This window comes from Eumetopias jubatus, unplaced genomic scaffold, assembly GCF_037043125.1.
Source record: "Eumetopias jubatus isolate StellerSeaLion01/CBP00866 unplaced genomic scaffold, mEumJub1_p1.0 scaffold_10, whole genome shotgun sequence".
Taxonomy (NCBI): Eukaryota; Metazoa; Chordata; class Mammalia; order Carnivora; family Otariidae; genus Eumetopias; species Eumetopias jubatus.
Window position 1 is genome coordinate 100,130,089 of NW_028274816.1, and position 24,204 is coordinate 100,154,292.

A 24,204-nucleotide genomic window follows, 5' to 3' on the forward strand; every position below is an offset into this window, starting at 1 on the left:
CAAAAGGGTGTCAATGGGTCTCAGTCCCCAGTTTGCCCTGAGGGGTGGTGCAGATAAACAGGGAGCCATTTCCTCCTCAAAGATGCCCCCAGAAACAGAGGGGCTGAATGAAACAGGCCGTTCAAAGGCCCTGGGGGTGTCCAGAAACCCCTGCTGAGTCTGGGTGGGGTATTCCTGGGGAAAGGGGCTCTGCTCCTTTGTGGCTTTCATCCATAAGGTAGCTTGACCCTCATCTTGCCCTTGCCGGCTGGTTTGTAGCAGTCGAGCCAAGGCTCCACTGTCCCAGGGGTCATGAGGGAGGCCAGGGGCAGGACTGAGGAACCCCGCCGCTCGGCCTCAGCCTGCCCGTCAGGCGCAGCTGCGGTGGGGATCAGAGGAGGGAATGGGAGAACAACTGTAAACTTCCTACTCAGCCCTGGAATGGGGATAAGGAGCAGAGTGGGTCTGAAAGGGCCTTGAGGACTTTTCTAGAAGCTGAGGATCATGTCTGAGACCTGCCTTTTTTCTTACCTCCTCTTGTACATCACAGGCAAAACTCCTAACCCTCCAGTCACTGGGCCACCCCTGGCCTTTCCTGCTTGGGAGAGTCCTCCCTGGGAAGATGGCCCAGCCTGGGACCCCTAGGCCGTGCTGGGGGGGCACCTAAACCCTGAGTCAGCCCCAGAATCACCCTTCTTGAAAGGGGGGGAAGGTGCCATTTTATTTCAGGGACTGGATTTTCTAGACTCCCAAATACATGTGTCCTGGCAGGGACAACAGGGTGGTCATTTTGCAATTGAAGACAATCTGGGATGTGTGGTCATTGTACCCATAACCTAGGCCTTGGGCACAGAACAGGCAGCTTTGGTTTGAATCAGCACTCATTCTTCTCTCCAAGGTCAGCAGGGCTGGGCCGAGGGACACGCAAGTCTGCCCTCCCCCTTCCTGGCTTGGGGAGGGCTCTGTTCAATGAGAGGACTTGGAGTGTGATCATCCCAGGGGAGGGTCCCAGGGGATGGCCATGCCTTGGTTCCTCCGGTCCCTCCCACAAATGTCAAAATATCCCCATAACTTCCCTCGCCCCAGCACCCCCAAAGTTACATTCATCAGTTAAGATTCAGTAAAAAAAAAAAAAATGTAGATGTCAGCCCCCTCCCCCGAAGTCCCAGAGAGTTAAAACCCTGGTCCCAGCTGCCTGGTTTTGAGGAGGGGCCGTCCAGGCCCTGCCCACTGGGGGGCATCCCTCTCACCCCCCCCCCCACCCTTGAGCTGTGGCAATCCGTGTTGATGGAAGCTACATTCACACAGGGAGAGTTGGTGGGCGAGGCCAAAGCCGCATGGGGGGGTGGTGGGGGACCATGAGGGGAATGCCCCAGGCCTGGTCCACCCTGGTGGAGTGAAGGGCAGGGCCACAGCCCCCCTCCCCGCCAAGCCCCTTCCCCCCCCCCCGTGGGGCCAGGAGTTGAAAGGCTTGGGCCTGGAAGACATTTGCCTGGTGCCTCCCTCCGTGGCTGGGCAGGGGCAGCCTCGTGGTTCAGGGCGGAGAGACGGTGGGCGCCAGGCTCGGAGGGAGGGGGGTGGCACTTAGGCCCCTCCGGACCTGGAACGGAGAGGGGGCATCAGGGGAGGAGGTGAGGCAGGGCCCAGAGGGAGAGCCCCTGAGCCGGGCCCTGGGAGGTCAGTGCTAGGCCCTAGAGGCGGCAAGTTACAGGCTGCCCAGGGAGGGGATCTGGTGGGAAGTTCAGACAGCGGTGACATGGAAGACAACACAGATGGGACGCAGAGGTAGGCTCCCCTCCCGGGAGAAGGGGCTGTGGGGGGACACAGCTCCAGGACCCACCTGGCCAGGGGTGGTCTGCCCATAGGAAGGGCAGGAGGAAACGGACCAAGGCCTGTGGGGGCAGGTGGGCGGGAGGAAGGGACAAGGGCAGACGGAGGACTTCCTTCCCGGGACAGGGCTCTCCCACCCCTGTAGTGACAGCAGGGGTGGGGGAAGCAGCCCCCAGCTCCCCATCAACAGAATGCGAGGTGACGAATGAGATGGAGGAGACAGGGACAGCGAGAGGGATGACGTGGCCGGCGTCACACTGCCCCCTGCTGGGTCGGGTCGTACCTTCCCCGGCGGATGTTTCTTCAGGAGCCAAGGAGAGGGCAGGCAGAGAAAGAAAGGAAAAGGAGCCATCGGTGACCTTGCCCTTCTCTCAGGGAGGGCCTTCCTGGCTCCCATGAGACTCCTGGCCCCAGAGATGGGCCAGGGTCCCCAGGACCGGGTCACTAATGATGGGCCTAGGAAGAGACGCCTGGGTTTGAGTCCTGTCTCAGCAACTAACTCATCAAGTGACCCTGGGCCTCAGGTCCCTCCTCTGCACCGTGCAGGTGTTAAACCAGCTCGAGGGCCCCAGGCCCAGATGCCCACAGAACACCGTGGGCTACGTGGGGCCTAGGGACGGAGGACGCGGCCGGTTTCCAGCAGCCCCTGCTGGGCTCCACTCCACGGCCGTGCTGGGATGCACTGAGGCCCAGTCTTCTCCTTTTGCAAGAAAAGCTGGGAATCAGGATTGTTAATGTAAAATCTTTTGGTGTCTTTGGTTCGTCTGTTTTTGGTTTTGTTTTTTTAATCTCTTGGAAATGTGAGCAAAACAAGACCGTGTGGCTGACTGACTCCGACTGTGATGTGTGAGCTTATTTAGCTAACTTCTCAGGGAGGCCCCTCAGCTTCAACGGTCTGGGGTTCTGACACCCCCCAAGAACGCCAAGGGACGGGGGGCCGTGTGTGTGTCTCTTACTTAAATCCCCAGCCCGTGCCTCCCAGGACGATGGCTGCAACCAGGACAGCCCCTGCGATGGAGCCGATGATGATGTTGGTGCCGCTGGGACCTGGCGAGGAGGGCAGGGCTTGGTTGGCGGGGACAGGCATGGAGAAGGGGGGAGACAGAGCCCCACCCCGGCCAGCTCCAGCCTCACCCTTGTATCTCTCCGTCTCCCCCGTGGGGGAAGACGTGGGCAGGGGGTTGTGAATGCTGCAGTCTTTGCCTGTCCAGTCTGGCTGACAGATGCACTTGCCTTCGTTGCTGCAGACCTAGAGGTGGGGTGGGGCCGGTAGAGGTGAGCGGGGGCCCTGTCCCCTCTGGGAGCCCCTCCCGGCACCCCTGGCCTCCAGGCACCCACCCCATGGTGGGAGCAGATCCGGCGCGCCCCACTGCCAGGGCAGGTGCTGAAGTTGAAGGTAGAGGCTGGTAGGCACCGATGATCCAGACACAGCATGTTGGGCCCGCAGGCTGTGCCATCCTCCACGTAACTCAGGTCGGAGCCATCAGCCAGTTGTACGTGGCCACCCCTGGGGAACCGGCGAAGCCAGCCTCAGCCCTTGCCACCCACCCCCATCACGGCTGCAACCCGCCCTTCCCCAGACAAGGTCTCAGCCCATACCTGCAGTCCAGCTCCTTGCCCTGGTGGTAGAAGGTAACACTGTTGATGTCTCCCCCTAGGTCCCCCATCCGAGGAGCTCCAGAGATGTTGACACAGAGAAGGAAGCCACAGAGCACATCCCTGTTGGGGCAGCGTGGAGACAGTGAGCCCCAAGTCTGACCTCCAACCCAAATGCTACTACTACTGAACTTGAATCTGCCCTCTCCCCACCACCTGATTTTTCACATATTCTCCACTGGGACTCACAGGCTCATCCAGGAACCTGCTGTCCCAACTCTGAAAAAAAAAAACCCTCCTGGGTCCCAAAGCTGGGGAGGCCAACCAGGAGCCTTGGCAACTCACTGTTTATTGCACTGGACCCAGCCTGACCCCTTGCGCCCACAGTTCCCACGCTCTGTCCCCTCCACATTCAGCTTCTCATAGCAGAAGCGATCAGCGGCCGCTGTAAGGAGATGATGCCAGCCGTCACCCACTCACCCCAGAACCCGCCCCAGGACCTCAGGCCTGCACCTCCAACACTCTGGCCTGACCCCCGACCCAGCTGGGTTCGCTGAGATTCTGGACAGCCACACACTCGGTAGAGGGCATATTTAGCCAGAACTTACCCCTCCCCAGCCTCTTGATTCTGGGCCCTCCAGAGTCGTCCCCTCTCCCATTCCTAGCTAAAGACTCACCATGGCCCCAGAGGGCTTGGCACTGCCGGTCCCGGGTTTTGCAGCGACCTCCATAGCAGCGGCCCTAAGGAGCAAACAGGAGACAAGGGACCGAGACACTGAGTGGTCGGAATGGATATAAAACAAGAGACTGTGGGCGCCTGGGTGGCTTAGTCGTTAAGCGTCTGCCTTCGGCTGGGGTCATGGTCCCAGGGTCCCGGGATCGAGCCCCGCATCGGGCTCCCTGCTCCGCGGGAAGCCTGCTTCTCCCTCTCCCACTCCCCCTGCTTGTGTTCCCTCTCTCGCTGTGTCTCTCTCTGTCAAATAAATAAATAAAATCTTTATTAAAAAAAAAAAAAGACTGTATTGAGCCAGAGGCCCCGAGGGGGAGGGCCCCAACCCCGCATACCTGTTCCTGATCGCAGTAGTAACCGTCCAGCTTGTGCAGGTTAGGGGGACACTGTGGACAGAGGGACTGGGCTGAACAGAGCAGCCCCAGGACTGAGAGTTGAAGAATGAAGGGGTGTCAAATGCCCCCTCAACGGGCTCATAGTAGTACAGAGCTCTTCCAAGTCAGGAACAAGAGGTCTGGCTCAGAACTCAGACCACACAAATTGGCAAGTCCCATAGCCTCTCCAGTCTCCCTGTTTCCTGTGACTACTTCACAGGGCTGGGAGAACTTAATGGAACTAAATACCTGGCACCTAATGAGAACTTAAGACATGTTAACTAATACTGTTATACACTCTGATCTTGAGCACACACCAACCCCGTGCCAGGCCCTTGGAACCCCAGCCAGACTATGCTGATTTAATGATGGAAGGAGCAAAACCAGGAGGCATGGAGAACCCGTTTCACAGGCGAAGAAAATGAGGCTGACCAGCAGCGGCAACGCCAGCAGCGGAGCGGAGGGGCGCAGATAACAACAGCCCCGCGGAGCCAAACCTATAAGGATAGGGGTTGCCTCCCACTGGGACCCTTAGGGCGGCTGGACTGGACGTACCTGGCTTGAGTCCCCGGTGCAGGTCTCCGCGATGTCGCACTCGTTCACGGCCTCTCGACAGGACACACCCCGCGGCTCGTACTGGGAAGGGGATGCGTTTCGCGGCTCAGACCAGGACCCCGGACTCCGCGCCCGCCTTCCCCGAGGCCCCGCCCCCCGGCCGCTCCCAGCCCAGTCAGCACCGCCCCCAGGCCGGCTCACGGTTCCGCCCCTCCCACCGCCTCTGGGTAGGTGCCCCGCCCCGCTCCTCGTAGCCCCGCTCTCAACAGGCCCTTGGGGGCGCACGCCCGCCCTTCTCCCTCTCCATTGGCGCTTTCTTCGCCTCAAGTCCCGCCCCCACATTTGCCCCGCCTCCAGCGGCTCCTCCTCCCTGAGTCCGGTCCCTTATCCGGCTGTCCTGTCCGCAGCCTGGTCCCTCCTGGTGCCGCCTCCATCCCGCCCCGGCGGTAGGTGCCCCTCACCTTGCAGCGGCGACAGCAGAGTCCGTCGCTGCACATGGCGTCGTGAGTCAGGGTGCATTTCTTGCAGCAATTCCCGCCCGCACGGCTGCACTCCTGAGGGACGCGGGCACAAGGGGAGGGAGGTGGGTAAGCCCTGACCTTCCCCACCCAGACCTTCTCTGGCGCGCCCCCGTCCCGCACCTGGCGCCGCACCAGTCTCTCACCTGCACCGAGCCACAGTCGCACTCCTCCCCCGCCTCCACGAAGCCGTTCCCACACTCAGGCGGGTCCAGGAGCTGGACGGGGAAGGGGTGTCGGAGTCTGGCCGGGACCTTGCCCAAGCCTCGCTCCCATATCCCCGCCCTGGGGCTGGTACCTTGAGGGGCTTGTTGAAGAGACAGCTCCCGCCTCCCTCCTGCAGAAACTGGTTGTACTCGTCGATACTGCAGCGCGAGAACTTGCGGGGCAGGTAGAACCTGGGCGGGGGGCAGGGGACGGAGCCGCTGAGTCCCCGCCGCGCCCTCCCCTCCAGCCCACTCTCGCCCCTTCTCAAGACTGGGGATGGGGTGCACGGGGGGACTCGGTGACCATCTCGAGGAGGCTGAGGATCTCCGTGCCAGGAGAGGGCACGGTCATCCTCCTGCCTGCCCATCAAGCGGAAGTGGGCAGCGGACGTTGCTCCTGTCCCCTTCCCGAAACCTCAGGACGGCTCAGAGCGGGAGGTTGGAGAGCTAAGGGGGGAAGGTGCCTCCACACGAGGCTTTGGCGGCGCCCAGTGGCCACGGCGCACACTACAGGCTGCCAGTTTGTGTCTGGCTAGGGAAAGTGGGTCTCCTTGGGCAGTGTCCTCAGAAAACTGGGCTTTTTGAAATCCTAAGTGGGCCCGATAGCTGGGCCTCTTGAGCACCGCCACCCAGTGCTCCCTATGGTTCTCCCTCGCCCAAGACCGTCCCCTAGCTTGTCCCCAAGAACTCACCCAGTGTCTTCCATGATGCAGCCCAGCCAGTTGTCTGGACATTTGCAGTCCCCTGAGAGGAGAGCAGGTGGATATAAGGGAGGGTGGAGGACTGCCCCCCTCCCACAGTCACCCTCCTCACTTCTAGAGCTGCTGGGAGTGGGTCTGGGCTGGTTGTGGGGCCACATGGGGTCTTCTTTGATACCTGCGGAGCTCCGGTGTTTATTCCACATCATGCCCAGGTTCTGCCCCAGCGTCTGGGCCAGGGTCACTGCCATGGCGCCCATGTTGTCATACTTGGGGTGAGGAAGATGGAGCACACAAATGTCTACATCCCTCGTGCCCTTCACAGCCCCTCTCCCTTTAACGCCCACCGCCATCCCAGCCATGCCCCACACAGCTCACCTCATTCACACCTCCACCCCTGGACAAGGAGCAGATGCCCCCCACGTAGGCAGCCCCGCTACTGGTGCTCTGGAAAGTCCTGCCCCTGGAAGGGAGAGGGTTGTCAGGAGAAACCCCTGCCTTGCTCACGGTGGCTTCCCTAGGCTGTGAGGGGCAGATTGGGGAGCCTCGCACACTAGAGCCCTCCCTCAGGGAGGGGAGCCCGTCCTCATGTCAGCCTGTGTGACCTCAGCAAACCCCTTCCTCTCTTTGGGTTTGTTTGCCCATGAGCCACATGACAGGCTCCTATGAGATCATCTCTAACTGCAGATTTCTTTCCTTCTATCCGAGCACTGAGTCCCTGAGGAAGGGATGCTGGGACAGTTTGACAGGAGAAGAGGGGACAAAAGGGGAGCTGACAGGCAGAGGAAGATCAGTGGGGACCGGAAAAAGAGGCATCAGCCTAAGATACAGGGGAAGATGCCCAGCCTATGGCAAGTGGCTGGGGGGCTGGTGCAAGGTGAGCCCAGGTCCCAGACCCCGCGGGAGCCCCTGGCGCCAAGCGAGCATCCGGCAACCCTGCGGGCGGCAGCAAGCAGCAGAGCCTGACAGGACGTGTGGGGCGGGGACTCACGAGAAGAGATGGGTGGCATCACTGGGCTCAGGCAGGCCCTCCCGCCGATAGACCATGAGCTGGGCCAGGGTCTCCAGGAGGTCATCCTGCACCTGGATCTTGTCCCCATCTGCCCACGTTTCCATGGCAACCAGCACGATGCGGGTATTGAGCTGCTCCTTGTACATCTGGGCCCGGAGGGAAGAAGGTAAGGGTGGGGCTGGAGGGTAGGAGAGGGTGGGGGCACAGGGCTGGAGGAGGGCCTCAGTCTGTCTCTTCAGGAAGTGGGGATCAGAGGCTGATAGGGCCCTGCCGAGTTCACCCCAAGCATGTGTGCGGCGGGCCAGTGGCGAGGGAGGAGAGGGAAGGGAAGTGGGGTGGCTCACCACATCTGCCAGGTTCACAACGGACTTGGCAAAGTTGCTGGTGAGGACCACCGACTGGCGCATCTGCTCAAACTGGGAGGAAAGAGAGTGGGTGGAGGGCCAGGCAGCTTTGGGCCCCCCTCCCAGAATTGCCCCCAGGCTGGGAACTTACCAGCTGGTGGTCGTTGACCACGATCAGCTCCACGTACTTGGTCTCACTGTGCACGGTAGGGTGGCCCCGGCGGACCTGGGCGGTGGGTGGGCACTAGGGATCAGTCCCCTCCAGGCCTGGCGTCGGGGCCAAGCCATGGGCAGACTCAGGGGTGCTGAACTCCAGTCAGGGATAATGCTGGTCCCCCCACGGGTGGGGTTCCCCTCCCTCCCCAGCCTTTGGTACGAGGGCAGTCAGCCTCAGTTTGTCCATAATTCGGGCTGGTGCAGACACGGGTGTTAGGAAATGGGGTGGGGGGCTTCCTCTCAGGCGTGGTACCCTGGCCCCCAGCCACATCAGTCTGAGCCCTCCTTTGCCCCCGTCATGGATGGGGTGTCCTTCTGCTCTGGACCACAGCCCGAGGTCTCCGCAGCCCGAGGTCTGTGCGGGCCCCCGTACCTGCCTTTTCCTTCTCAGCCTCGGCCGGTTCACAGGAGCAGAATGAGCAGGGGCAGCAAATAGGCAGCCTGGGGGGAGGGGCCAGGTGAGGGGAGCACAGCCGGCCCCCGCCCCAGCCCCGCTTTCCCTCCCTTACCTGGTTCCCTGCATCCGAGGGGGACTGGGAGGAGAGGGGTCCGGTAAATGAGGTGGGGAAGGGGTCCCTGAAATGAGGGGGAATTAGTTTTTGGCGGGGGGGGGGGGCCGACCAGGTCTGCTCCTGAGCCCAGATGGGGGACAGCTCCAGCCCTCCCCCCCACCCCACCCCAGGGTGACCCAGAACTGGCCAGAGCTCCCATGTCGGATCTGATCTCCCAGATGCTCAGATTCCGGGGTCAAGACCTGGGGGCGCCCTGAGAGATAGGGGCAAAGGACACTGGAGCCCGATGGGAGGTTACTTGGGGGACAGAGGGGACATTGGAGCTGAGGGCACAGGGGGAGGGAACCAGAGCTGGGGTGACTGAGGAGGGCAGTAAGGCTGAGGTCACCAAGGGAGGAGGCAGCGACAGCCATTGGGACAAGCCACGGAGGGTGTGCGTGCGCAGCAGGGCTGTCAGAGGGGACCGTGAGGGGCTCACCTGTGGGGGTTCCTGAGTCCTGGCCATCTCGCGGGGCTCCAAGATGTAGGTGAAGTTCCCATCAGAGAAGACCCCACTGCACAGAGAGAGGCGCAGGTCCCCACCTGCATCCCCAAGCCAGGGACAAAGGCTCTTCCCCTTCTCCCAGCCCCTGCCTGTACTCACTGCAGCCCCTGGCAGGTGGACAGGGCAGCAAAGGATTGGGGGTTCCCCCGGAGCTTCCCCTGGTAGTAGCAGTGATCCCTGGCCCCCTGGAGGAGGAGCAGAACATGAGCAGACGTGCCCCCAGCCCTGGTGTGAAGGCAGGAGGAGCAGGGAGGGGCCCCGCGGCTGCTGGGTGTGCGGCTGGCCATGGTCCCTGGGTACACCTGGGGATCTGGAGCCTGGTCCTACTCTGGATGTGCTCCTCATTTGCTCTTTCACCTGGGCGGGTGCCTAGTCCTCCCTGGGCCCCCTTCACCGCACCTACAAGATGAGGAAGTTGGGCTACCTCAGTGGTTCTTAGCCATTGCAGTGGCGGAGGGGGAGCGCTGGTGCATAGTTCATAGACTCCTCTGAGGAGAGCTAGCACTCGGGGGCCAGGCACGGCTCTAAGCACTTACACTGAGGAGCGCACTTAATCAGATGAAAGCTGTGGACTCAGCCCCAGCACACGCAAGTGCACACACAGTGTGTTCACAGAGACCACCGCCTAGGCGGACACGGTCTGCGGCTGAGGAACTGTGAGCAGCATGTGTCCTCTTGGCCGGGGCTCTCGGGTCAGAGGGGACAAGCACCCCACTCCCTACTCCTGCAGAATTACTTGTGCTCCAGTTCCTGACCTGGCTGGGTGGGGGGTGGGGGGTGGGGAGGAGGCTATTTATAGACACTTCTTCATCTTTGCTCAAGCCCCTGGGCCTCTGGGGCTGGGACCCTGGTGTCCCGGGCAGCCAGGAATTTCCAAGGCTTTGGTGCTGAGGAAGAAGGGCACTTCCCCAACGGCCACCTCCTAGAAAAGTCTGGGCAGGGAGCAGGGAGGGTCCTTGAAGGCCTCCATGTCAGGCAGAGAGGCCGACTGGGAGTCAGACCTTGGGAGCCGGGTGAAGGGCTCAGGCTCCATGCCATTCAATACGCCACTCTGACTCCAACCCTTGGAGCCTCCATGGTGGGGAGAGATGGAGGGTCCCAAGGGGCTGGGCCCACCCAAGTATAGAGTATACCTTGGACCCCATCTCCAATGACCACCTGTCCCTTCATTCCGTCTCCCCTGTCCCCTTCCAAAGGCACTCACGGTGTTGTGCTGGGTTGTCCCCTCCCGGCTAAAATGGCGCTCCACATATTGCGAGGAGAGGAGGTGACTGAAACAGACAGAGCGGGGCAGGAGGAAGGAGGGGGGGTCGCTGCTGGGGCTGGATCAGACTTGGGTCCCACCTCAGCTCAGATCCAGGGCCCCTGCCCCAGCCCTGCCCCCGCCTCCCCACCCAGCCAAGTCAAGACCATGCCTTGCCCACCCGCCTGCTGCCCTTCCTTCCAGGCTCAAGGCCACACTCACTGGTTCAGCTCCAGGTCCAGAGTGAAGTTTGAGTTGAAGGCTGGGATGACGAAACTCACTTGGGCCAGGTGGACAGGCTGGGGGTGGGGGGAGGGCGGAGGGGAATCAACCTGGGGAACTTCAGGACAAAGACAAGCGCTGGTGGGGGGAGCAGCCCAGCAGCTAAGGGGACCACTGATTTGGGGGGAAAGAGCTCATCTTCCTCCAAGACCCTGTTCCTTTCCTGGGGGCAGGGGCAGGAGTAGGCATCCTGGCACACAGCCACCCTCTGGGCCAGGGCTCGGTGAGCAGCATAGGGGGCAGGTGCCAGCCCACCCTCTCTGGTGTTGGCACCCCCTAGGGCCAGGCTACCTGAGCAGCAGGGATGGAAGGCAGTTCAGCCTGCCCACTGCTTCACGCCAGGCCCTCCCTGCTGTTGGCAGGGCCAGCCCCGCCCTCAAGTGGACTAAAGAGAGCCCCCCAGAAGTACCATGGGAAAGGGGCAAACTGGAGATGAGGGTGCAGTGTGACCCCCGGGCCCTGCAAACCAGGCCCCTCCCTTCCTGCATCCTGGCCCCAGCCTCAATTGATGGAGGAGGCTCGGACTCTACAGACAGGGTAGCGTGGGTTGGAACTGGAAGCTGGGGTGATGGGCAGATGCCATCCTGTCAGGAGGAGGGAACTTGGCTCCTCCACCCCCAAGTCCATTGCCCTCAGCCTTGCCCAAAGCAGCTCATCTTTAATATTTCAATCCCATGGTTAATTTTTAAACACGGAAGTTTTCCTGATAAATTTTTCAGAGGGGCCTTTGCAGTGGGGCTGGGAGGCTCCAGGTTGTCATGGCGACGTACCAGGCCTGAGCAAGATGGCTGCCCTACCAGGTCTGGGCGCCCAGCTTCTGCGGGGAGTGGGGACTCCAGACCTGAAGCTAGTGTGCCTGGAGGAACAGTGACCTCCAGAGAAGGGGCAGGAGAGTCTGTGCTACGGGGATGAGGGGGACTCTCACATCCCCACTCCAAGCATCAGGTCTCACAAAAGACCCGGAAGCACAGCAAGGGCCTGAGACGGACTAGAGCCTTTTTCATGTCCCTATCCATTTAAGAAGACTGGAACCCAGACTCCCAGGTGAGGGTCCTACCACCGGGCCATGCAGGTGTGAGGCTTTTCTCCTAGGCTGCAGGGTGGAAGGGAGCCCCAAGGTCACGAAATCTCATAGCCTGGTGCTAGTTGGCTTTCTTATCAGCCACCTAGATTTCTCATTTTTACTGAGTACTTATTATGTGCCAGGCACTGTTCTAAATACAAGCATTATCATATCTGATCTACACGAGCCCGTGGGATAGAAGCCACTGCTACCCTCCTCTGACAGATGGGGAGCCTGAAGGACAGAGAGGCTAACTAACTTGCTCAAAGTCACACAGCTAAGAAGTGGTGCAGCTGGGATTCAAGCCTACAGAATCAGCTTCCAAGGCCTTCTCACCCCAAAGGTGAAGTAAGATAGAAAGGGCCAAGTGTCCATGAGAGGCCCTAGGAGAGGGGGGTTGAGGTGGGGGTGAAGGGCCAGCGCCCGGGTAGGCAGCCCTCTGAGCTCCAAGGACACTGACTCACCCCACCCCAGGCTGACTGAGCTCAAGCTCTATCCCAAGCCCCCAGAGCGTCGATCAGATTTGAAATAGAACATCAAGGACAAGAAGTCGCTGCTTTCCTCTTCCCGCCCCGGCCTGGCCCATCTCTGCTTTCTCCCTGCCCCCGGGCCTGGACTACTGTACCCCTCCCACCCCACGCCCTTGGCTTGGACTATCCCTGCCCTCCCTCTCCCCTCCTGGGTCTGCTCTGTGTCTGCCTTCCCCATCCATCCCTGCCCCAACTACCTGTGCCCTCCCCTGTCCTCAGGTCAGTATCCGCTTGTTCTTTCTGCCCCCCCACCCCCACTGATAAGCCCCTATCTCTGCTCCTACGGGCCCCCGTCCAGGCCCCTTGGCCCAAGCCCATTCTCTCAGGCTGTGCAGCTTCAGGGATGAGCCAGCAGCCTCTCTGAGCCTCAGATTTTCCCGCTGAAAATGGTATACGATGAGCCCAGATAGATGCAAGGCTGTGAAGTTGGCTTTGTGTGGTGGGGGTCGTCTTGGGCCAGGAGAATTCTGGCAGCATCGGCCCTGGTGCTAGTAGAATGTCCACCGCTCAGGAAGTCAGCGAGCTCACCCATCTGGCCTCCCCCATCTCTGTGCAGACCAAGCTGACCCCCACTCTGGGGAAAACCCAGACTGGTGGAAGAGCAGACACTAGGGTCCTTTCTGTCCTCACCACCTCCCGCAGGCTCATTGTTCCCCACCTGCTCAGGCCTACCCTGGGCTGGGCTGCCCCTTCCCCAGCAGGACCCAGGGCCCAGGCCAGATAAGGGCAAGGGCAGCTGCTGGGGCTGGGGGCTGGGCCTGAGAGGAGACAGCCCAGGGAGGGCTAGGGAGCCACCAAAGGTGCTAGAGGAAGGGGAAGGAAATCAGAACGCTGGGCAGGGGCTACATGGGGACAACCTCTGTCTGCAGGAAGTGAAAGATCAGGCAAGCCCACCTCAGTCCCCAGGAACTCTGTACCCCAGGCACCTCCTGCTGGCCCCAGACTCCTAAGACACCCCCCCTCCCCCAGCCAAGCTTTAGGCCCGAGTTCTATCAAAGCCCAACAGCTCCTTACTTGGTCTGCCTCCTGCCCCTGACCTGCCCCTGACCTCTTCCATTATCCCTCAGTTCCTCCCCTGGGAGCCCCTTCTGTCCCCTGCCACCCGCCCGCCCTCCTCCGTGCCCAGCTCAGCGCTGCTGGTGACTGGCCGGCCGGGCCTCGACCCCGTGCCCTGCTCTTGCCTCTCACTCCCCGGCCATCCGGCTCTCACGTGCCCTGGCTCATTTGATCCCAACCCGCCCAGGTCGTCTGGTGCTCATTTTACAAATGGCAGGCCAAGGCTCAGGGAGAGACACTTGGAGGTGACTGGCCCAGGGCCACGCTGGGGAGGTGCGGGGTCAGATCTCAGCCTGGGGGGGCTGGGGTTCATGTCTGCCACAGCAGCTCGGCCACCTGGCTTCGGTGACTGCCCTCCCTGTGGCTCCCTTGTTACCAGCCCGTCCATCCCTCGGCTTGGGCTTATGCCCCGTGTCAGGCTCAGCCAGATTCAGGGGGCAGAAGGAAGGAGGCAAAAATCCCACTGAAGTCCCCGAATCACAAATGCAGACGCCAGGCCTCCAGCCTAGACCCACAGAATCACAGACTTGGGAAGGGAGAGACTGAGGGTCTCGGGGGTTCTCAGATGCTCCAGTATATTTGAGTGTCCAAGCACTGCCCTTCAAACTGTCACCCCAAATCCCTCCACCAGAACCCCCGTCTCCTCCCATGGCTTTCTCCTCCTCACCCTCATCTGCAAAGCCCACACCCCCCAACCCATGAGTGCTGTGGACCCTCTACTCCTGAGCTGGCCCGTCACCCCACCTCAACCCCCCTCTCCTAGGGCCTCAGCTCTGGACATCTCTGATCACTGATTCAACTTTTCACACGGCCACCTTTAGTCCCCTGAGCACACAACATGCCCATTTTTCCCCCCTGCCCAGGGGCTCCACACTCATGTTGAATGGAAAGGCATCAGAAGGCCTGAGCCTCAGTTTCCCCATCGGTAGGATGGGGTTGTCATGAGGGTCAGATGGAAGCCCTTCTTAATGTGTTATTATCACAAGGATTAGTAATCATAATCATAACAGTTGAAGAACAAAGTGTAAATGTTCCCGCTGAGCAGGGCTTTGAGGAACTAGCCGAACCACATGGGCTGGGTGGCTGCAGATGGCAAGGAGCCAGAGACGCAGGGGCCCCACCTGGGTGGGGGGGACATCCCCTCCCCACGGCAGCTGTCGCCCATGATGTGCTGAGGCTCAACTGATCAGCAGAACTGTGGGAATCCCAGACAGAACAGTTGAACAAATTTCTGATAATGGGATTTTACCTACATTTTGAGGACAGAGTCACTTCCTTAGAGGGTCATGAGTCCTTCTGGGGACAGACTCTAGGCAACTGGGTCCCTCTAGGCAACCAGGAGGGGGTGATCAGGCAAGGCCAAGCCCACAGGCCAGAGTCTGGGGAGGACTCAAGACTCCTGCCGCGTTGTCCCCACTCCCACCAGCACCACCCGGAGCCTGACAGGTAACCCCCAAATGCCCAGGCTTCTGTCTCGGACACCAGCCCTCACGCTAGTCCAGCTGCCCACACCCCGCCCCGAACACTCGGGAGCGAGGGCAGGCCTCACAGATGTTGAACATCTGTTCTTGCCAGATCCTAGGCAGGACACCTGACAAACATCATCGCCTCTGATCCTCCAAGCAGCCTGGCGAGATGGAGACGACTCTTAGCCCCTTTTATGGGTGAGGAAGGTGGGATTCAGAGGCAGCAGAACCAGGAGCTGCCAAGGCTGCTCCCCCCACCGCCACCCCCAAAGCCTTTCAGACCCAAGCTTAGTCTCATGCCGGGGCTCAGTTCACAGCCCTCACCTTTGCAGAGCAAGCCGGGGCGGGGCGGGGCGGGGTGGGGCGGGGGGGTGGGGGGCGGGGCTGGCCAGCACAAGTCCCAGGGGCGACTTCCAGCCATCAGCCCCCTCCCGGGAACCATCTCCTACCTCCAATCCCAGGACAGAGCCGCAACCTTGGCTGCAAAGACCAAGCCTGGCCATGGCCCTAGTGGGGTATGAGGGCTCCAGGCCCAAGGCCCTGTGGCTCCCTGCCGAGGACTGCCATCTAGTAAGGGCTGGGGACTGAGCCTTGCCGGATTGGCCCCCACCCCTACAGCAAGAAAACACCAACCCGCCGAGGGCTTCGGGGGTAGCATTTCCAGTAAACGCTGGTCTGGACAGCTTTCATAGGAGCTCAGCCCAGTGACTGGGGTCCCCCGCCTCCGGCTGGCTCTAGTATGTCTGTCTCCTAGGCCTGGAGCCTGAAACCTCTCCGCCCTCAATTGTTTGCTTCCCCACATCTTGCCCTTGTCTTGGTTCTGAAGGAGTCTGGGTTTCCCTAGGGGGCAGATATGACCCACACAGCAGCTCTGTGTGGATTAGAAAAAGGTTCCCCTCAGAAACATGTAGCCTCATGAGCCCACAGATTTCATTCAGTCCACTTGCCCGGGCACTCTTGTGCAGTGAACAACCAGGCCAACTGCCCATGGTGGCCCTGCTTGTTCTGTCTCAATCTTCAGCTTCAGGCTCCCTTTGATCACAGGTTTCTGCACTTCCAGAAACTCCCCCTCCTCTCTGGGCCTCAGGCCCAGCCTGCTTCCAAACTGGACAAAAGCGAGGTGTTGAGAGCAGTGGGGCCCCCGTGGCCCCCCTCACTCACTATACCCCTGAGCGGGAGAGGCAGGCACACTCAGAGCATCAATCTTGGGCCTCAGTCTTGATTCCACTACTTAAGTGATGTGTGACCTGGCTTGTTACTTCACCTCTCTGTGCCCGTCTCCCCATCTGTACAACAGGAATAACAACAGCCCCATCTCCTACAGCTGTGATGATCATTACATACCTCAGTACGTGGAAAGGCATAACACTGCCCCAGTAAGGGCCCAGTAAATTGTCATTTCTCTAGCTTCTAATTCCTTCCCGGCCACCTTCCACCCCCGCACCCCCGCCCTCCCCTCCCCACAAAAGCCAGGAGCCCTCAGCACACAAAAACCTTTCCTATCACTACCTCCGGGAGGTGGATGAGGCTGAGATGAATATTATCATCATCCCGATTTTAGGGATCAGGAAGCTAGGCCTCAGACAGGTGATGTGACCAGGCCAGAGCAGGTGAGCACCCAAAGCCCCCCCACCCTAGTCCTGCCGGCCAGAGTGCTCCCCCAGACTCGCCACCTGACCCACAGCAAATAGAGATCTTGCTGCTGCCCCAAAACCTCGCTGGGCCTGAGGCCCCAAGCCAATGCAATAATTTTGCCCTGAGCCCAACAGTGCCAGGGTGTGGCACTTCCTGTGGGGACCCGGGCTCAGTGCTGCACGGGCTCCGTCATCAGCCCCGACGGTCCAACGCCAGAAATGCCTCAGGGAGAAATGCCAGGTGGGAGTAGAGGGTTGCAATGTCTCCTTCCGGTCAGGGGAAACTATTCTGGACATGTCTCTTTGTCTCCCTCGGCCTTCTTCCATCTTGCTGGGTGGCACTGCCCTGGTGCCAAAATGGAGAGTCCCTGGAGGCAGAATGGTGCAGTGAGAAGCACCTGGTCTTGGAGAGATTCATTCCGCTGCTTGAGATCTGATTGACTTTGAGCAAGTTACTCAACCTCTCTGAGCCTCAGTTTGCTCATCTGTAAAATGGGCAGGCAAAAGTCACCTTCCTTATGGAGTTGTGAGAAATCCACCTCAGGGGAGACTGAGGTACAGGTGAGGCAGGGCTACAAGTATGTCCCCTGGGGAGGCTGCGGGGAGGTCCCTAGAAAGGCTCAATGCTGGAGAGGCCCCCACTGGAGGTGACCACTGCCCCACAGATCCACGAACCCTCCACTCCTACCCTCACCCCCTCAGACACCCCGTTGGGCACATTCAGACTTGGTCGCTCACACACATCACACAGCAGAACGACACTTGTCGTCTGCATACCCAACTCATCAAGTCCAGCTACACCCGTTCTGGTCCCCCCCCAACACAGTCCCAGGTTCCACCATAGCCCGGGACCCCCCCCCACTCTCCCTTCAGGAAGGACTAGGCTGAGGAAGCACTCCATTCTTCATCCTTACCTGGCCCCCACACCTTCCGCCTGCACTGTCCTCTGACCACACCACGGCACCACCCCATCCTCCATCTGGACCTCCCCTGAAGCACCTACCAGGGGCCCCAGCATCAGGCTGGGCAGTCAACTCCCAGCCAACACAGGCTTGGGGTGCACAGCTCTTGGGGGGGTGACCCCAAGGAAGAAAGCTGGACCAAGGACCAAACCCAGCCAGGACACCCCATTCCTGGCCTTGGGATCATCCTATGGCCCATCTCCCACCTCCCAAGGAGCCTGGACAGACACTGAAGGCAGCCTCCAACCCCTTTCCTCTCACCCCTGCCCCACTGCCACCCCATCCCCCCCCCCCCACCCAGGCCTGCCTGCCTGGGACCATTAAGCAGCCCCTCCCCCTCCCTGCCTTGAGTGATGGTCCATCTATTATGCATGCTGCCTTCCTGCTCCATTCCATTTCCCGAGTATCCCCCCTGAGCCCCCCCACAAACCCCTCCACCCCCCCTAAGGGCTTTTAACCAAGTACATTAGGCAGGGCCAGATGCCAGTCTGACAGATGTCCGTTTCCCTCCTTCCTCTCTCTGCCCAGCCCAATTTACCTCCCACCATTCCCAGCTGCCAAAACTTCCCAGACCTCCGCTGTACCCCTCCTCTGAGTCTCTCCTCTACACCTCCTATTTCTGCCAGGCCTTCACCATCCCTCCCTCCGCTCCCCCCCGCCCCCACCGTTGGCCTGGCTAACTTTCAGCTTCCAGCTCCTGGAGAGCCGAGGAGTGCTGAATATTCCATCTGGGTAATTATTATTCACATGATATTAATTAATTATTAATTGCAATTAATCTCCTTCATTCCTAACCTTCCTTTGGGAGGCAGGAGGGGCCTGGCAGCTGAAAGGGATGGGGTGGGGGGGGAATGGGGCAGATGGAGCTGGCATTTGTGGGTGAGCTTGGGGCCTCCAACCTTTTTCCGGGACTCCATCCTCAGCAAGGACAGGAAGAAAGACAAGCCTATCAGTGCACAGAGGGAAACTGAGGCAGGAGAAAGCACTGAGCCGTTCCAAGAAAGCCCGCTGAGGGTGGCTGTGAGGAGAAACAGGAGCCCTACCTAATCGGTGCCTGGGCTCTTAGCGGCCTCTCCCTGTCCCCTACTGCCCCCCGCCAAGCCCCATTTGAGGTAGAACCACTTGCTTTGGCAGGAGGGGAGTGGGGGCGGGTGGAAGGCTGACCCGAGGCTGCATGAGTCCTGGGCATTCAGGGTCCACGGAGGGCAGGGGATCCCCATGATGATTGGAGGGGGGGCCTGGAGTGGGGCCAGGGCTCCCCACTAGTGGGCTCCAGCACCCATCAGGTGGGTAGCCCATTGTGCAGGAGAAGCTGCAGGAGCCAGCGTGTGGGGTAGGGTGGGGGGACCCAAACCCTGGCAGCCCGGTGGCCTTCCTTGGGCTCCAGGCCTGCTTCAGCCCCCTGGCCTCACCACCCAACCCCACTCACCGGGCCCCCTGGTGGCTCCTGGCGGACCCTGGTGTCCAACTGCTGCTTTCGGACCTCTCCCCCAGAGCTCTCCCCCACCAGACGGCTGGGCTCTGTGACCTCAGGGCCTCCCGGACGCCCCAGCTGGGGTGAGACCCGCCAGCGCAGAGCTCCGAAGGGACCCCGGGTCCCAAGACCTGGGGAGACAAGGCCAGAGCTGCAGGCGGCTGCCCACCGAGGGGCAGGAGACTTGGGACTGGGGTGAGCACACCTCATCCCCTGCTCTGGTGTGGCCCTTGGAGCCCTGGGAGAGGGGGATCTGGGCGGGAGGATCTGCTCCCCTGCAGAGGGAAGAGCCCGATGGGGAGGGGGCCAGGAGCTTTCCTCCCGCCGGCCCGTCACGACTGCCCCCCCCCCCCCCGCAACCCGCAGAGACCTGCAGAGTCCGCCGGCCGGCGGCAGGGGACTGGCCGCGGTGGGGCGGGCCAGATGGGGACAGGTGGGTGCACGCGCTCTCCCTCCTCCCCCCCCCCCGCGCTCGGACCTGCTGTCACCCCGAGCACTGCAGGAAAATGTGGCTGCAGCAGAAAGCGCCGAAAAGCCGGGGCGGGGGCCGGGGGCGGCGGGACCGGGGGCACTCACCCGGCGGGGGGAGCAGCGGCAGCAGCAGCAGGAGCGCCGCGAACGCCCAGCGCCGCAGCCGCCTCATGGCTCGCTCATAATCCTCCGGCTCCGGGGGCTGCGGCTGCGAGCGGCTCGGCGCGGCGCGGGCGGGGGGAGGCGCGGCTGCGGGAGGCGCGGGGCGGGGGCGCCGGCCGGGCGCGGGGCGAGGCTGACGGCGGCGGGGCGGGCGCCCGGCTCAGCGCGCTCCGGCCGCGGCCATCCCGGCGGGGCGGCGGGCCGGGTTAAGAGCCGAGCGGCGAGCACGTGAGCCCAGGGCCCGCCCCCGGCTCCCCCCCGCCCCCCCAGCCAAGCCGGGCAGGGCAGGGCCGGGGCCGCCGCGACGGGAGGACAAAAGAGGCGCCGCCCGGAGACCCGCCTGCCCGCGGCTCCTCGGGCCCCCTCCGCAGGTGCAGGGCGGAGCGCGCCCGTTCTCCCCCCCTGCCCCCACCCGTCGTTGGGGGAGCTCCGAGGACCCGTGGGTTGGTAGGGGAAGGGAGGCAGGGAACACGGGGACCCCGGGCTCTAACCCGGTGACGGCCCGTCGGGGGGCCCCGCGCGGTCGAGGAACGGGGGCGTGGCTGTCCGGCTCCCGTTTGCCCCTCCAGCGCGGTACCTAGGACGGGCTTTTCGTGGACCCAGCCACGAGGGCCCGGGTCGACCGCAGGCTTAGGTGGAGCTGGGAAGGTCGGAGGAGCAGGGACGGGACCGAAGGGATCTCTCATCCACCCGCAGCAGAGCAGGTCACTGCGGAGTTCTCCCACACCCCGGGTCCAGACCCCTTTCCATCCTGCAGGCTCGTTTTCCAGACCAAAGATGCCCTCTGCCTCCAGGAGGGCTGCTGGGATTGCTGTCACCAGAGCCACCAGCAAGGGCGTACCTACTGCCTCTGGGCTCCTGAATTCCTCCCCTAAATATATCAATTAGCCAGGTCATTTACGTGCTGTTAGCATGCCCCATTCCTGCCCCTCCCTTGCCAGCCCAAATCTTTGAGGAGCAGAAGACACCTCTGGAGCCCACCCACCCCCCCAGCTTCCCCTCTCTGGCCAGACTAGGTTGCCCTGTCTGCAAACCACCTCTCTCCCTGTGCCGCCTCGCTTAGCTCGTGGGCTCCTGGGTAAGATGGGTCCCCATACTGGGGGCTGGGATCTCTGATCTCTGCTAGGGATCCCACGAACCAGAGAGCTGAGATGGATGGGGGGTGGTAGGGCTTGCACACGGCTGGTGAGGTCCCACCATGACCTTGTGCCCAAGGCCAGAGCATCCTCGAAGCCATAGCAGGCTGAGGAGCAGGAGTGGAGGCAGGGAACCCCTTCCTGGGTCCTCTCCTTCCTTAGGGACCCAGGTACTCTGCCAGGGACGGGGGAGCTGTCTCTGGCTCGTGACAGTCCCCCCCACCCTCCGCACTCTATTTTAGGCCCAGGAGAGGTGAGAAGGCAATTTCCCGGGAGGTGCTGACATCAATGCTGGGACCGGGGTGACTACCCCCAACAACCACCTGCCACTCCAGACCCAGATGCTCAGCAAGGCTGAGCCAACTGGTCCTTCACTCCGGAGACATCTTGGAAACCTCTTCCGGGGAGTAGGGGTGAGGGGGCTCCCAGGAATGAGGACCTACTATGGGATATTCCCTAGAAGCTCAGTCAGGTGGGAGAGATTGTGCTCCTCGTTTCAGATGGGGAAATGGAGGCTCCAAGAAAGAGGTGCCCATGTGAGCTTCCCAAAGTCCAAGAGCTGGCAGTGAGAGGCCGTCTATCCTATCTGCTCCCCAGGTCCCCCAGGGTGAGTTCCTCTTGGCCTGCCTGCTCTGGGCCACAGCAGTGAGCTGCGATCCCGTGTGCCTCCCAAAAGGACAGGCGGGGTTTGTCATTTCACAAGGGCGGGGGCGCTGGGTCTCACTGGGCCTGGGGGCGTCTGGACCCCTCTCCCTACATGACCAAGCCCACACGGCATGCCCAGTCTGTGGCCTGGGCCTCTTCGGTTGAGGGGCATTGCTATGATTTCTGTGGCTCTGGTTCCTTGGGGTTCCTGTTGAGAGTCCTTCCTGGCCCCCAGACTGACTCCTCTCTGGTGGCATCCTGAGGCAGCTCCAGTGGTGGTTCCATTGTATGGCCCTGCGACCCCCAACAGCCCCTCATCTCCCTGGGTGGCAGCTTCAAGCAGGCCCCGCTGGGATCTTGACCCCCCCTTTGACCACACCCCACTCCCGAGCCTGAGGCCCCACCTCCCCTCTCTCGTCCTCCGTGTCAGCTGCACACCTCTCCCCAACGGGCGCCTGCTTGTTTCTCTCCCCCACCTTCTCTCCCAAGGTCAGGAGCTGTAGAGGCAGCCTCTCTTCAAAGCAGGGGCTCCCTGGGAGAATCCTTACCCCAGTGCCACAGCTATGGTGGGCTCCTTTGGTCCCTTCTGCCCATTGCTTGTCTGCCCAGGAGGAGGACAGGACTCTGGAAATCAGAGGCTCGGGGCCACTATTCTGTCTTGATGCCACCCTCTGGGTCACCCCTGCTGAGGGAGCTGTTAGGCTCTGGTCCCCACCCCCAGCCCTCCCTCAGGAGTCTCTACCACCAAGAGGCCTGGGGCCGCCTTCCCTGAAGTCCTGCCCTTCAGCCAAGTTCTTCCCTCAAATTTTCCTGCACGGGGGCCAAACTGGGTTGATGTGGAGCCAAGACGTAGTCCCAGCAGCTGCAGGTAAGGGAGGGATGTCTGCTGCCCCTGGCCCCTCTCCTTCCCTCTGCCCCAAAACTCCATCCTGGAAGACATGGTGGGCGGTGATTCCTGCCAACGGAGGCCGTCCAGGCCCCGCGCCCAGGCTGCGAGGCCGGTAGCAGAGACCATGCCAGGCGAGGGGGAGGGGGGTGCCCTGCGAACAGCAGGAATTAGGGACTCCAGGCGACCAGCTGGTATCCCAGTCCTGGTTAAGGGCTGTGTGACCTTGAACCAGTCTCCCAGCCTCTCTGAGCCTGTTTCCTTCTCTGTGAAACGGGGCTTGGAAAGGCCCTTCCTGGCCATGCTGCTGCGGGGTAGAGTGGCTGGCCTCAAGTGCTCAGAACAGCCCCTGGTGCACTTGCACGGGACGCTCACTGGCCCCGGGCTCGCACTGCCCCTGGGGCCCCAGACGTGCCAAGGAGAAAACCAGCTTTGTGGCTCTTGTGCTGGACCCAAGGGACTGTTTAGTGGCTGGGGGCCTCGGGGCCCTCTACCCAGCACCTGGGGAGACTGCTCGCTGACATGATGTTGAGGGGTGGAGCGCAGAGAAAATGCCCCGAGCATCAGGACCAGGAGTGCCTTCTGCTCCCTCCCAGATCCCAGCCCAGCTCCCTGTCCTTTCCACTGGGAGACTGCCACCCCTCTGGTTAGCTCTCCCAAGGGAGGCCTAGCTCTCCCCCATCTCAGTCATCCTTGTGAACCCTTCCTTAGAAATCTGAAGCTCAGGGAGGAATTGGAGGTGCCGGGGGTCCCAGGGATGCCCATCCTTTGAGGTTTGTAGTCATGCCCCCAAGGGCCCAACATGCCGGGGTGGGGAAGGTGTGGCACCCACCACTGTCCCCTTTCCCCCCATGCATGGGATGCTCCTCAGGTTCTGGGGAACCAGCTGTTGGAAAGTAGGGGGGGGGGCCTGGGGTCAGGGTGTCTCACAGAGCCCCTTAGCTTCAGCCACAAATACACACTGGGGATGGGGCTGCGGGTCACCAGGCGGGAGATCAGTGAAAACAAGCTCTATTTGAAGGGTTTGGAGAGGCCTCACAGGTATGGGTTCGGGGCGGGGGGAGGGGGGAGCGGATGAAAAGTTTGCTGAGAGTTTATAATGTGTGTTATAGTGTTTATAACCTCACAAACAGATCTAATTCTTGCAACTTTCTAGTGAGGCAGAAACTGCCATTACCTCCGTTTTTCAGGTTAAGAAAAGTGTCTCAGGATCCTTGCCAAAGGTCAGTTATGGGCAGGACCCAGACGTGAATTCGGGCCCGTGTAGCCTGAAGGCATACACCATGGGGTTTTCGAGGAATATGGAACCTGGGCCTTGAAGAGCAGGGCATTCTTGCTGTCATCAAGGGGCACTCCAGGTCAGTGGCCGAGAGCGGCCTCAGGGCTGGAGTGCCTCAGGGCTGGAGTGCCCACGGTGGCCAGACAAGGGACCAGAAGGTGGCAGAGAGCAGGGAGGAGGCAGGGTGGCTGTAAGGAGAGGCCGGGCAGCAGGGGAAGTGACCAGGAGGACCTGAGTCTGGTGGGAGGGCCTGAGGGGCTGAGGGAGAGGATGCCGGGAGAGGCGCAGGACACAGTGGGAAGGGGAGCCGGCCCTGGCTGGAGGGACGAGTTTCTAGGAAGTAGGTCTGTGGTAGTGGCCCGACGGAGGGATACAAGGGACCCGTCGGCCATCAGGTATTTTATTATTGGAAAGAAGGACCCTTGAAGTCATCTCATCCAAGCCCTCACCGAAACATGAAGAAACTGAGGCCCAGAGTAGTCAAGGGCCTCGCTGGAAGTCACAGTGGGAGCCGGCCTGGGGCTAGGCCCCCTGCATTCCCACCCAGCGCGGGGCAAGAGGAGAATTCAGAAGGGAGCCAGGGGCCGAGCTACCAATTCAGGTCCCATCTGCGAAGGGAAAAAGCAGTGCACAGGGCTGAGGATGAAGGTCCCAGGCTGGGGAAGCAGGGGTGCCGGAGGGTGGGTCAGGGTTCCAGGAACTGACTCAGGCCTGTGCTGAGCGAGGCTGGTAAAGAGGGCAAAGGCTGGGGGAGGGAAGGACCAGGCTGGCGGGGGGTCACGGAGCAAGGGAGCCAGGTTT

At 61.4% G+C, this 24,204-nt stretch overlaps 1 protein-coding gene across 2 annotated transcripts; it reads right to left on the reverse strand.

Annotated features, from left to right (window-relative positions):
- Window positions 1–1,439: 1,439 nt before the first annotated feature.
- On the reverse strand, window positions 1,440–19,101 carry ADAM11 (ADAM metallopeptidase domain 11). Of its 2 annotated transcripts, XM_028092822.2 has the most exons (25): window positions 18,780–19,101; window positions 10,580–10,656; window positions 10,319–10,385; window positions 9,214–9,299; window positions 9,049–9,124; window positions 8,568–8,634; window positions 8,432–8,499; window positions 7,994–8,068; window positions 7,843–7,914; window positions 7,478–7,644; window positions 6,865–6,949; window positions 6,665–6,755; window positions 6,481–6,532; window positions 5,881–5,980; window positions 5,729–5,800; window positions 5,526–5,618; window positions 5,065–5,145; window positions 4,471–4,521; window positions 4,083–4,146; window positions 3,751–3,850; window positions 3,409–3,528; window positions 3,148–3,316; window positions 2,944–3,058; window positions 2,766–2,856; window positions 1,440–2,110 (listed from the first exon to the last, which is right to left on the reverse strand). In XM_028092822.2, exons 1-25 carry the CDS (start codon window positions 19,032–19,034, stop codon window positions 2,062–2,064), a joined length of 2,343 nt encoding a protein of 780 aa, XP_027948623.2. In that variant the 5' UTR covers window positions 19,035–19,101; the 3' UTR covers window positions 1,440–2,061. The 2 variants fall into 2 exon arrangements, with proteins under 2 accessions (XP_027948623.2, XP_087884362.1); XM_088028236.1 differs by lacking the exon at window positions 4,471–4,521.
- Between the last annotated feature and the right edge of the window lie 5,103 nt (window positions 19,102–24,204).